At 40.8% G+C, this 14,121-nt stretch overlaps 1 protein-coding gene across 3 annotated transcripts in view; it reads left to right on the top strand.

Annotated features, from left to right (window-relative positions):
* The window catches only part of ZCCHC17 (zinc finger CCHC-type containing 17), a 53,904-nt gene that overhangs the window by 1,836 nt on the left and 37,947 nt on the right, over window positions 1–14,121 (top strand). For all 3 annotated transcript variants that reach the window (XM_046006954.1, XM_046006951.1, XM_046006953.1), the window contains exons 2-3: window positions 6,014–6,134; window positions 13,871–13,928. In XM_046006954.1, coding sequence (XP_045862910.1) covers window positions 6,069–6,134; window positions 13,871–13,928 — 124 coding nt within the window. In that variant the 5' untranslated portion in view covers window positions 6,014–6,068. The remainder of the gene's footprint in view (window positions 1–6,013; window positions 6,135–13,870; window positions 13,929–14,121) is intronic.

Below are 14,121 nucleotides of genomic sequence, written 5' to 3'. Positions count from 1 at the left end.
CATCAGAATTGAAAAAAATCTGTTGGCTTTATCTTCATGGAGCTTATGGTGTCCTTCATGAGAATTGGTGTGATGGGACCAGAAGCCAGATAGGAGGCAAAGACTCGGAGAAGGAAATGAAGGCAGTGAATCTAGAGAGTATTTTCCATACATATGATTGTAAAGGAGAGGAGAGGATGTGGAAGCTAAGGGAGATGAGAGGTCATCAAGGACCCAGTTTAGAGGGTGATGGAGAAATTGAAAATGCAAGAGAGAAATCGAGTCATTGATAGTGTTCTGAGAACATGGGAATGGATGGGATCCAAAGTACAGTTAGAGCAATCTTAGGAAGATGGGAATGAGAGAAGTTTTTCCAGTTAATACAAAGGAAGAAGAAAATGAAGGCAATAGGCATAGGTTGTTTCTGTGTTTTGTACTGGTAAAATGAGTTTTCTCATGGCTTTTCTCTGTAAAGCAGGTGATGGGATCATATACCTAGAGTGAGAGGAGGTCAGAGATTTGAGATTGTAGAAAGTGTGAAAGTCATTGTAGATTGTAGGGAGAATGAGTAGACCAGAGAAATGTAGAATTGTCTTGCAGAATTAAGGGCCCATTTGAGGGGCACCTGGGTAACTCAGTCGTTAGGCATCTGCCTTCGGCTCAGGTCGCAACCCCGGGGTCCTGGGATCGAGCCCCACCTCGGGTTTCCTGCTTGGCTGGAATCCTGCCTCTCTCTCTCCCTCTCCCACTCCCCCTGCTTGTGTTCCCTCTCTCACTATGTCTCTGTCAAATAAATAAAATATTTGAAAGGGAAAAAAATTACAAAGAGTGTCTTTATAGAACTGTAGTATGTACTTTAAAAAAGGCCCATTTGAGGTTGGAGATCATATTTTTTTTTCTAGGAACATTAGGCTGTTCAGTGTAGGCACGGAGAAGACATATCCAGGGGTAGTGAGGACTGGGGATTTGACTTGCTCAGACACCTCTTAATGTGCCTTCTCTTACTGAAAAGTTTGGGATGCTAAAAGCAATTTCCTAGACTCCTTTGCACTTAAGGTGAGAATTTAATTTGGAACTGAGTTAGATGTGGAGACAAAAAGGGTGAGAGCCATCCGGTTTTGCTGGCAAGTATCATAGCAGAGGCACTGGATTTCTTTAGTCAACAACTTTCTGGTTTAGTGACTTTCTGCAGTGATAGCCATAACTTTCTTCATCATGGCAAAGACTTATTTTGTGGGTTAAGACTTTGTTCCTGTAAGTTCTAAGGGAGCCTTCTCCTATAACCCTTCAAGTAATTTTGTAAGCCACATAATACCTGGCAATAACTCCTTTTCTGCTTAACTTAGCTAGCATGGGTTCTGTTGTCTGCAGTTATACTCCACTCATGCCAGAAAGGTGAGCTGTAAAGACACGGAGTTAAAGGGAAGTCAGGCTAATTATTGAAATGGTGGTCCCTGGAATCCAAGCTGGAGAGGGCTAACAGGTTGGAAGAAAGTAGAGTTCAATAGATTAGGGTTTTAATGAGGTCAAAGAACAGTATTCTCTACTACAGGACTTCCATTTACGCTATTTGGTTGTCACCTCTTCAACTTCCCTACGTCCTCCAAACCCTTGCTCTCTCTTGTTTTCTCAGTACTCTGAACCTAACCACCATTTTAGCGCTGATCACACTTGTTGTTAGTTAAGACAAGTACAGCTTTTAGGTTAATGCCTGGCAAATAAACACTGACATACTAGCTGTTGTTATCAGAGGTCTTGGAGAATCTCCAGGATTACTAATTGTAACAATAGTGTGGGATAGAGTACTGGCCATGGGGTCTAGTGCCAACATGGTTAGCTGTAAGCAGCCTTTGTCAAGTCACTTGACCTCTGTTAGCCTCATTTTCAGTTAAATAAAAATAACATGCTAAATGAACTTCATAATTCCTTTTCAGCTGTCACATTTTATGAGACCATTTTTGTGTGTGGTTTTGTTTTGTTTTATTTTACTATTTTTTCTCTTTCCTGCCTTTGGACATTTTCTTAATTGATCCATGACTGAAGTTCAAAAAGGAAGAATCATCTATCTAAGATAGTCATTCTAGTAATTTGGTGGGAAGGAGGAAGTTTGGCTATCAGTCTCCCACCTTCTGATCTGACCAATATATTGGGTGAAACTAATTTCCTCTGCATTCTTTAGGGCAGAATCCTTTCTCCCTTTTTTCTCTACCTGTGTTTAGCACATAGTGAGGCTCTATTCGCTCATTCAAAAAGAAAAAAAAGAAAAGAACAATAACAACTTTGAGTACCTACTGTATACCAGACACTGGGAAGAGAAAGCCACGTAAGAAATGGTCCTTGGTTGCATGTTTGGATGAATGAATCCAGACCCAGCTCATCATTACCTCCTCCATGAATGATGACCTTCTGATGATGTCTCCTCATTGGAATCTCTAATGTTGGAACTTTGTTTGTATTAGAAATTATTGTAAGGTTTAGCTGTGGGTTGCATATTCTTTCTGAGGCAGTGTAGAATAGTGGTTGAGAATGCAGGCTCTGGAGTCATTATTCTGTCTTTGTTGATACCCCAGTATTTTTACTTTTTAGTGGATTCTCTCAATTCTTATACACAGGTTAAAGATAAATTAGAATTCCTTTAACTCGCAGGGTTTTACCTAGTTACTATTGTTTTGTAGCAACCACAACAAATCAAAATCCAAGAAACTTAAATACAACAAAAAATCATGGCCAGATCAGTAAGGTGAAACATGAAGTTCCAAAGGCGCTTTAAGTGTCTTACCCATTTAATAATTGTTCTATGGACTTCTCGTTGCTTGAGAGAAGAGAGAACAGGGTTTTTTTGATTTTTGTTGTTTTCTTTCTTCAGTTGCATGCACATTAAAAACAACTTTTAAACAATCACAAAATTGTGGAGGTACAGTACGAGTAACATTTTTTAATGAATTATTTGAGAGTTAAATTGCTGACTGGATGCCCCATCATCCCTGAATACTTTAGTTTTCCTATAAACAAGGACATTCTCTCATATAGCCACAATTTAACTACTATAATCAGAAAGTTAATATTGCATTACTACCTCTACTCTCCAGGCCCTGCTTCTCATTATTGGCACTGATTGATCATTCTGGACAGCCCAATATTTGGATGTCGTCATTACCCTGCTCCTTTCCACACTGGGTTGCTCTTTTTTTTTTTTTTTTTTTTTTTAAAGATTTGATGGAAAGAGAGACAGCCAGAGAGGGAACACAAGTGGGGGTGTGGGAGAGGGAGAAGCAGGCTTCCCACAGAGCTGGGAGCCTGACGCCAGGCTTGATCCCAAGACTTCAGCTGAAGGCAGACACTTAATGACTGAGCCACCCAGGTGCCCTGCTGAGTTGCTCTTCTTCGCAGATTTCCTCCTCACCCGACATAGGCCCTGCCCTCACTCTGGGCCAGCATTCCTCTGCTACACCTCTCATTCCCATAGTGTATTTTTCTTGCTCTGTCCCTTGCTTTGGGAAGTGGGTGGCTAGTAATTGGGTCCGTGTTGCATTCCTACATATTCTATTATTGTTTAAAACATTCAAGGAAAATGAAGCACTTACGGAAGATATTCTGTTTCTAGAATTATTGCAAAGCAACTCCAAATGGTGTACCTCGATCTTTATCAGTTTACTTGCTCTTTGACGTCCACAGATGTGGTCCTATTTGACTGGACTATATGTATCTCAATGTTTGTTTTTTTTTAAGATTTTATTTGTTTATTTGACAGAGAGATCACAAGTAGGCAGAGCAGCAGTCAGAGAGAGAGGGGGAAGCAGGCTCCCTGCTGAGTAGAGAGCTCGATGTGGAGCTCAATCCTAGGACCCTGGATCATGACCTTGAGCCGAAGACAGAGGCTTAATCCACTGAGCCACCCAGGTGACCCTCAAATAAATAAATCTTAAAAAAAATAAAAAACAACCTCGGATTAACTGAGGAGCTTCTGAATAACCACCATCAAAACTCTAGTTTCTTTCTTACTTTTTTTTCCCCCTAAGATTTTAGTTATTTGAGAGAGTGAGAGAGAAAGCAAGAGCATGAGCACACACATAGAGGGAGAGGGAGAGAGAGAAGCAGACTCACCACTGAGCAGGGAGCCTGGTTTGGGGCTTGATCCCAGGATCTGGGATCATGATCTGAGCTGAAGGCAGACATTTAACCAGGTGCCCCCAGAACTCTAGGTTTCTACAGAATGTAATTTGAAAGAAAATTTTAAGTTCCATTTTTTAAAAATGGCGACCCTCTGCTTATGTGAAATTGTAAACCTGTTACTGTTATGTTTCAGGATTTCCCTCAGTAATGCATTTCTTTCCTGAAGAAATTTTTCTTTCTTTCCTGAAGAATTGCACAGGGTTTCTCAGGGTAGTGTTCTATAGAAGGAGCCAATAGGAGAGCTTTAAGTTATGTGGTCATACGCTTACCACAGCAAAATCTGTCAGAATCAACTTAAGATTTTTTCTACTTTTATCACTCTTCCCATGACCTGTGTAGAAGGAACAGGTGATCAACTAAGACGTTTGAGCCCAATTTAGGTGTCCTAACTGCTGATGCCTCTATGGATTCTATACCTCACTGTATGGATTCTATACTTCATTAGTGTTCCCAGAGCTGGAGGAATTAAGGTCTCTTGATAGAGCCATTGGCCTCAGGTCAATAACCTTTATTTTAGGATGTGAGGTGAGAAATGCTAGTCAGAGGGAGGGAAAGATTGGAGATGAGCCTGCAGAGCTGGGAGATGGAAGAAGCAGGATCTCACCAGGATGTGATACATGGATTTAACCTGTTTATCAGCCATTTCTCAAGAACTGACGAATCTGCCTCCATTCTATGTTCTATTAGTAAAGTAATAAAAACCACCTGTGGCTGATATAAGCAGAAAAGCACAAGTTTATTGTAAGGGTATGAGGTTGTCTTACAGAACTCAAGGAGAAGGATGTAGGAACCTGGGGATGACACTAGGACCAGGATTTGGAAGACTGATAGGATTTTCTCTCATTTTTGTTTTAAGTGAGGCAGTTCAATCAATGGATGGTCGTGTAGATCAGGAAGACTTTGCAAAACTAGGACCCGAAGTTGTCATGAAAGTGAGGGGGTTGAGGAGAGAAGAAAGTATTTGGTTATAAAGATCTAAGGAAAACGGAGTTTCAAGTCTTATTGTCAGGAAGTGTAATTGGGAGGAAAAAGAGGTCTGAGGGCAGTACCATTAGATTTTCTCTATGTAGCAATGATTTATACAGCAGAGTAAAATGGCATGGTTAAGAGCCACTAGACTTCAAGTTCCCTCTCTGTTTAAAACAGGAGACTGAGCAAGAGTATCCATAAGGTCCCTTCCAACTCCACAGTGGTAAGACTTGCTACTCAGGCAGCATCAGCATCATCCAGGAGCTTGTGGAAATGTACAATCTCAGGCACCACTTCAGACTTACTGAATTGTAGTCTGCATTTTAACATGATTCATAAATAGTTAAGTAAATTTAGTGCATCCAAGAATGGATTATTATGTGGGCACTAAAAAAAGAGGTGTAGGGGCACCTGGGTGGTGCATTTAGTTAAGTGTCCAATTCTTAGTTTCGATCAAGTCCTACATCAGGCTCCTTGCTCAGCAGGGAGCCTGCTTCTCCCTCTGCCTCTGCTGCCACTCTGCCTGCCTGTGTGCTCACTCTCTCTCTCACAAATAAATAAATAAAATCTTTTAAAAAAATAAATAAAAATTCAGTTTCACATACACACACACATCTAAAGCCTTCCTTTGACAAAAGAAGAGAAACAATAGCGATTAGAAAAAAACGAAACAAAACAGACTAATGACCTTGGGTAAGTATCAATTGGGAAAAAAAGGATCCAAGTTTCCACAATTCCTCATGATGACTGTGGGCAAAAGAGATGTGGATGAAAGTGCCTGGTGTTAAATCTAATGCCATTATTTTGTAGAGACTGGCAGTGGATTATGTGCACATTTCTTCTTTAATGCATATGTCTTTTGCATGTTGTCTGTCTTATTTCTTTGTGATAGGACACTTGAATTAGCTTCAGCAGAAGAGAAATGGAGGAGCCATAGAACATTAAGGATGAATTCAGGAAGACCCGAGACCATGGAGAACTTGCCGGCTCTCTACACTATTTTCCAAGGAGAGGTATATTCTTTTTGGCCTTAAAAACTTACGATTTGTGTTAAGCATAGTTGGGGGATGAAAAGCAGCTGGGTTTGGAGTTTCTGTCCGCTTGAGAATATGCGGAGCGTCGCAGTTCAAACAAGAAGGACTAGTGGAACATCTGGCTACTATTTGTACCTCCTCTAAGCTTCAGACTCCTAACTGCATACTTGACATCTTCCTTTGGGTACCTCACAGCATGTCTAATTAATGTTTTAAACTGAGTTTTTTCTTGCTTTCTTTCTTTTAAAAGAAATTTATTTTTTAAAATAATCTCTACACCTAACATGTGGCTCAGACTCACCCCGAGATCAAGGGACAGATGCTTCACCGCCTGAGCCAGCCAGGTGCCCCTGAATTTTTTATTTTCTAACCAGATCTTTTCTTTTAGTCTTTCCCATCTCAGCACATGGAACCACTGTCCTTTCAGGTACCCATGCTAAATGTCTGGACATCATCCTTCATTTCTCCTCTTGATTCGATCTTGATTTTCTCTTTCCCTCCAGTCCATCAGCAAGTTGTACTATTGCTTCCTCCTAGATATATCTCTTTATTGTATACTTCTTTATCCCTATGGCACCCCATTAATTCATGCTCTCCGTTTCTTCTTTGGCCACTGGGGTCTCTATGCCTATTGTAGTCCCTCTTTAATCTGGACTTGGCCTTGGCCTCTGCCTACCCTGACTGTGTGGTTTTGTTCTATTCTACTCGCATACCAGCCACACTGGCTTCCTTACCACTCTGAGCATTCTTTTTTTTTTCTCACTCTGAGCATTCTAAGCTTGCTTCCTTCTCAGGACTTTTGTACATGCTGTGTCCAACTACCCCACTCTCCCACTAACTTCTTCTCATGTTTTAGGTCTTGACACTATGGTCTCCTCAGAGATATTTTCCCCACCATAAATAAATAGGCTCACCCTATATTTGTGTACTTGTGTAATATCTGTCTTTCTCATAAGACACTAAGCTCCATGAGGACAGACCCCTGTATGTTTTGTTTGCAGTTGTAGCTCTCAGTCCCAGCTAGTTGGGTAGAAAATAACAGGTGCCCATTACATCTTTAGTGACTGAATGATCAGCCTTTGAAGAAGAAGGCATTGTATTTGGAGAGCACGCAAAACCTGGATTCCTGTCCTAGTGCTTTTACTTTGTGATTCTTGAGACCACCCCTACTCTCTTCAAGTCTTGGTTTTCTCATTTGTTAAACAGAGATAATCATTTCTTTCATAGGATTGCCATGATGGTTAAACAAGCTATCATCTATAAAAACAATGCCTGAGATAGAGTAGGAATTCATTAACATTATCTTCCTCCTCTCAAAGCAATATTTTAACAGTATCATTCTTACTTGCTTTATGGTTGTTCATACTTGCTTTATGGTTGACGGGAGTTTCATCTTCTGACAATGGGAGGTCTTTGAGGGCAGACTTTGTGTCTGTCAGTTGGCTATCGATAATTGTGGCTCTTGACTTCTGTTAAGTCAGTCCCAACTTGTAATGTAAAGTTAAGATACAAAGGATAATAACATTCTAGCAAATAGTAAACACTTCTGCTCTTCAGATCCTTTGTCTTTTTTCTTTAAGGCCTGTGGAGTTCCCAGAGATCAGTGAGGTACCAGGGCTCAGAAGGGGGAGTGGGTAGCACTAGAGATGAAATTGACTTTCCTGATGATGAAGTTTGTTTGTCAGGTGTTGCACAGAAGGCAAAGAAGAGTGCTGTGCCCTTCACAGACTGACTCAGATTTCTGAAGTGACTCTTGCCTGACAGCTGCTTAAATGAAGTGGGACTTGAATTAGTATAGGGTTTTTATGTTACTTTTAAGGATGGATGGTCTAGGGTAATGTTTGGGGAGAACTTAGTAGTTCTAGCTTAGTATTTCAGGAGCACGTTTTGAAAAAATGATGGTGTAGAAATGACTGGAATTAGGGAGAGAGAAGTTGCTTGATATATTAGAAAGAAGAAACTATTTTTCAGAATATTCATCCACAGATGTTTAATGAGTACCTGATATTTCAAAGAAGACTCAGTTACATTAAAATTCAAAAAAAAATTGTCAGCATCACATATATTAGTACTTTTATACATTCTGTGTCATTGACTCTCCCCAAAATTATTACCCTTGTTTATGGATAAGGAAACTCCTCTCAAAAGTTAATTAATTGCCCAGTGGTTAATAAATAACAAAACTGGGATTTTATTTTGTTTATTTTTTAAAAAGATATATTTATTTTGGAGAGAGAGAAAGGAGAGTGGGAGAAATGTTGCAGGGAGAGGGGAAGCAGACTCCCTGCTGAGTGTAGAGCCCCATGCTTGCTGATCTCATAACCCTGAGATCATGACCTGAGCTGAAACCAAGAATCAGATGCCCAACCGACAGAGCCACCCAGGTGCCCCCAAAATGGGATTTTAAATCAAGTCCTTTCTCCAAGTCTGCTTTCTGCTAAACTGCTCCTGGGGTGTCCAACTTACCAAAAATGCATGGAGGAACCAGAAGAACCTTAGGGGAACTCTTCTAACTGAATTGAGATATAGAAGGAGGGTCGATAGTAAATCTAGTTGTTCCACAGTCATTTGGCTTTCAGTAACAGCATTTATCACAGTCTGTCTTGTATGATTATTACTTGTGTGTGTGTTTGTCTCCTCCACTAGAGTATGAGTTACTGGAGAGGAAGGGCTGTGGTTGTCTCATATATCTTGGGAGCTACATCAAATTTATTTAAAAATAGGCTGGACATTTTTTTAAGTGTTTTTATTTCACAGTACCTAACATAATATCTTGCATGTAAGTGCTCAGCAAATGTGTGTATGTTTTTTTTTAAGATTTTATTTTTTTGATAGAGATCACAAGTAGGCAGAGAGAGAAGGGGGGGAAGCAGACTCCCTGCTGAGCAAAGAGCCCAATGTGGGGCTTGATCCCAGGACCCTGAGATCATGACCTGAGCTGAAGGCAGAGGCTTAACCCACTGAGCCACCACCCAGGCACCCCAGTGCTCAGCTAATGTTTGAATAAAATTGAACCCAAGCCTCTTTGGACCAATCTGCCTTGAAGAAACCGGTGATATAGACTATAACCTAGCAGTTCTTCCCTTAGCAGGCTCAGCAGGGCTGGGGAGCTCAGTGACTGAATAAGTAAGAAGCCAGTATTTATCCTTCTCTCATCCTCTGAGAGGTTATCTTGGTGTTGGTTGATGAAGTGTGGTAGCAGGTATAAGCGTAGCAGTGTGAGTTGGGATTTGGCTCAGCCCAGCCATAGCCAAAGAAATGCTTAGGGAAGTTTGGTGTCGGTGAGGTGGAAATGGCATTGAACTGAAGTAAAAAAAAGACTTCTGTTCTTGCTACTTTCCACCTTTGTGACTTTGGACAAGTAATACAGGTCTCTTAGCCTCAAGTTGCTCCTTCACATTATGGGGTAACTACTTTTTTTTTTTTTAAAGAATTTATTTATTTATTTGACAGAGAGAGAGATCACAAGTAGGCAGAGAGGCAGGCAGAGAGAGAGGGGGAAGCAGGCTCCCCGCTGAGCAGAGAGCCCGACGCGGGGCTCGATCCCAGGACCCTGAGATCATGACCTGAGCTGAAGGCAGAGGCTTAAACCACTGAGCCACCCAGGCGCCCCTGGGGTAACTACTTTTAAGGCCAATGCAGCCTCTACTCCAAAAATGATAAATTCATTTTACCTGATCCCTGAGTTCAGTTGATATAATTACTGAATTTTTTCCCCTGAGTTATTTGACTAATTATTCTTGGGACACCAGGCAGACTGTGTGATCATCTACAGCAGGTGCCATTCTGTTGATTTCAACTCTGATTGCACCCTAGGAGACACAGTGATGGAAACACCTGGTACTGGAAATAGGCAAGAATACCTTTTCCTGACTAAACAGTTGAGTGCATCCATTCTGGAGCACATTAACTTTTCCTTTTGGGAGAGGCCAAATTAAGGTCTGTTAATGATATTTCCTCAAAAGATCATAATGTGACACTGGAGTTCAGGGTTGAAAAGTGAGATGGTCTGAATTTACAGCAGCAAGGTGAGTTGGGTTTCAAATTCCAGATGGTTCTTTTAAGTTTGTTAGATAACTCTGTCCTTAATAATGTTATGCAGTATGAAACACCTTAGTCATCTTCCTAGATCTGTGGAGCAAAAGTCAGTTACTAAATTAAAGCAAAAGCTGAGGCGCCTGGGTGGCTCAGTCATTTGGGTGGCCAACTCTTGATTTTGGCTCAGGTCATGGTCTCCGGGTCATGGGCTCTAGCCCCATCTGGGCTCTGTGCTGGTTGTGGAGCCTGCTTGGGATTCTTCCTCTCCCTCTCTCCTCTCTTCCTCACTTCTTGCATACATGTGTGCATGCGCATATTCTCTATCTTTCTCTCTCTTAAAAAAAAAAAAAGTTTAAAAGCAAAAGCCTTTAATTGGTCTAGAAAGAAGGGATTTGCTTTTATTATAATTAAAAATTTACAATCTTGGGCACCTGAGTGGCTCAGTTGGTTAAGTGACTGCCTTCGGTTCAGGTCATGATCCTGGAGTCCCAGGATCAAGTTGGGACTGCAACTGCTTAGCAGGGAGGCTGCTTCTCCCTCTGACCCTCTCCCCTGTCATGCTTTCTCTCTCTCACTCTCTGTCTCTCTCAAGTAAATTAAAAAAAAAAAAAAAAACTTTAAAAAAAAGTTACAGTCTTGTCTGTATCCATGTAGCCCTGTTTTGCAGAAAACAACTTGCTTCATGAACTTGGGTAAGCACTTTGTGTCTCTGGTCTTCCTTTCCTCATTTGAAGCATGATAGGCTCACACCAGCTAATCTCTGACAACTTTCCTCCAGTTCCACCTTACCTTGATTTTAAGTACTAGTATCTGCCTCATTGTACTTTCTTTGGGACTGTCTGGTCCCTACCCCACTGTAACATATTCATCAGTATAAAAGAGGACTTTTGGTTCTTGGGACACTTGGTTGGCTCAGTCAGTTAGGTGTCTAACTTTAGCTCAAGTCATGATCTCAGGATCCTGGGATCGAGTCCCTCTCCTGGCTCTGTGCTCAGCAGGGAGTCTGCTTCTCCTTCTCTCTTCACCCCTCCTCCCGCTCATGTGCATTCTCTCAAATAAATAAAATCTTTAAAAAAAAAAAACTTAAAAAAACAAAAACAAAACAAAAAAAAAAAACTTTTGGTTCTTACCCATTAATGCTGTATCATAGAGTTATTTCAAGTGTTCATTTAAAAATATGAGACAAATGGAAGTTTTTGTTTCTTTCCATCCTAACACTGAGATGAGTAATGATATTTGGTGGAGTGAGAGGCACTGGACTAGGCATCAAGGGATCTAGGTTCTGTGCCTTGTGTCTAAATTAGCTGTGTTTCCAATAGTCACTAACCTTTTTTTGTGCATTAGTGTCTCAAACTGTAAATTATTAAAATGCCACAATTTTGGGTGCCTCGGTGGCTCAGTTGTTACGTGTCTACCTTCAGCTCAAGTCATGATCCTAGCATCCTGGGATCGAGCCCCATATCGGGCTCCCTGCTCAGTGGGAAACCTGCTTCTCCTTCTTCCTGCTGTTCCCCCCGCTTGTGTTCCCTCTCTTGCTGTCTCTCTCTGTCATAAATTTTAAAAATCTTTTTTTAAAAAAAGCCACAATTTATTGAATGTACTTTAGGTGCCAGGTATCACTGTGAGGCACTTTGTGTGCATCATTTGTTTATCTGCTGTTTATCTTCAGTGTTTTTTCAAATGTACATAAATATCATTAAAATGTATTCTATATGTTCATGTACTATGTCATGGGGGTCTATCTATGTTGATATGTATGGATGTACTTAGTATCACTGCATTCTATTAAATACACGTGGCACATTTTGTTCAAAAAAAAAAAAAAAACTTGGATACTTGGGCCCTGAAAGGCAAGCTGTGTTCAACATCTCACAGCTAAGGAGTGGCAAAGCTGGATTGGAAGCCACATCTTTCACTCCAAAGCCTGTGCTCTTTCTAAAGCTATACTATTCCACCTCATCTGTAGCACGGGCCCTACCATGTGTACTTCTGAAGATCATTCCCAGGAGCAGATAAAATGTCAGATGTCACATTGCTTCTGTGTTAGAATTTTATTTATTTATTATTTATTTATTTTATTAAAGATTTTTATTTATTTGACACACACAGAGAGAGATCAAAGTAGGCAGAGAGGCAGGCAGAGAGAGAGGGGGAAGCAGGCTCCCCACTGAACAGAGAGCCCAATGCAGGGCTCGATCCCAGGACCCTGAGATCATGACCTGAGCCGAAGGCAGAGGCTTAACCCACTGAGCCACCCATTAGCCCCTGTGTTAGAATTTTATAGTTCAAGGGAACTTATGAGCACTTCTAGTATAGTTAAGACTCACTGGGTTCGGATCCCAGCTCTGCTGCTGACTAGCTTTGAGCTTTGGGTAAGTTGCTTAGTCTGTCCATCAGTTTGTCATCAAATAAGAACAATAACAGTACCAATATCATATGTTATCACGAGGAGTATGTAAAAGAAAAGCACTTTGGGGGTGCCTGGGTGGCTCAGTGGGTTAAAGCCTCTGCCTTCGGCTCAGGTCATGATCCCAGGGTCCTGGGATCGAGCCCGGCATCGGGCTCTCTGCTCAGCAGGGAGCCTGCTTCCCCTCTCTCTCTGCCTGCCTCTCTGCCTACTTGTGATCTCTGTCTGTCAAAAAATAATAATAATAAATAAAAGAAAAGCAGTTTGAACAGCATTTTACACATAGCGAGTAGTCAATGTATATTAGTGAACAGCAGTGCAGTGGGGCTTGACTTGTCCTATTCACTCACCTTCTCTTAGTTATGGTGAAACTGATACAGTGAGTACCTGAAATGAAACAACTAATTAAAGTCACTGAAAAAATAAAGCTTATGTCTGTAAGAGTATATTGAATACTTTATAAATAATAATGAATTTAGTGATAAATATGGAATTTAGTGACAGTTTTAATCCCAATCCCCGGGTTGGGGGGTGGGCTAGAGGATGGATGGGAGGCAGAGATAGAGTTTGGGATAATGTTTTATCTGGCAGGGATTCCGGGCCTTTCATTACTATTGCCTGTTACATAGACCCATCAAGCCTCTAACTTCTCCATCTTAGGTCACCTCCACAAAAGACTCAGGGACAATTCTTTTTCTCTCTAATTACATCTTTTTAGGTTCTGTCAGATATCTGTATTGGTATTTTCTGTAGTTGTCTTATAAAATCTAAGACTGGTTTGGAGTTAAATAGAGCAGGCTATATCGTCAGTTTTGACTTGAAGTTTAGGAAAAAGGGCTGTCCTATATAATCCATCCCAAATTATTAAAGTTCTCTGTATTGGGATTGGGGATCTCAGCCCCAGCTAACAGAAAGTTTAACTCTATTATCAGATTTTCTGCTGTGTGTTCCTTTTCTTCAAATATCTCCTTTGGGGATTTCAGTACGTGTGGGATTTGGACATCCCTAGATTTTGTCATACCATCTAACAACACTCCAATCTCAGCAGTCAGTGTGTTTCATGTGTTCACACATACCTGCCAGTCTAAATTTCAAAAGAACAGAAAGAATATTTGACAGAACATAGTTTAGGGAGCTCTGCAACAGTCAGTGCCAAGTAGAAATTCAGGGAGACTAGGTTAAATGCTATGGAAGATTCTCATTTGTCTGATGTTGATTCTTTTTCTTTCTTTCTTTCTTTCTTTTTTTTTTTTTTTTTTGGTTTTTATAGGTTGCTATGGTGACAGACTATGGAGCCTTCATCAAAATCCCAGGCTGTCGGAAGCAAGGTGGGAACCTGTCACTTGAAATTCAGCCCTTCCATTCCACTGTCTTTTGTCACCCCTCCACATCCTGATTATAGACTCTTTTTCAGACAGTACTTTGGTTTTTGTCTTTAGTGTAGAGATATGGATATAGACGAATGATGATAGTCCATATTTTTGTTGATCTTAACTCAGAAGAATGATGCTCTCTGACTTG

The sequence above is a fragment of the Meles meles genome, chromosome 1 (assembly GCF_922984935.1).
Source record: "Meles meles chromosome 1, mMelMel3.1 paternal haplotype, whole genome shotgun sequence".
NCBI classification, from domain to species: Eukaryota; Metazoa; Chordata; class Mammalia; order Carnivora; family Mustelidae; genus Meles; species Meles meles.
This window is presented reverse-complemented; position numbering and strand designations above follow the sequence as displayed.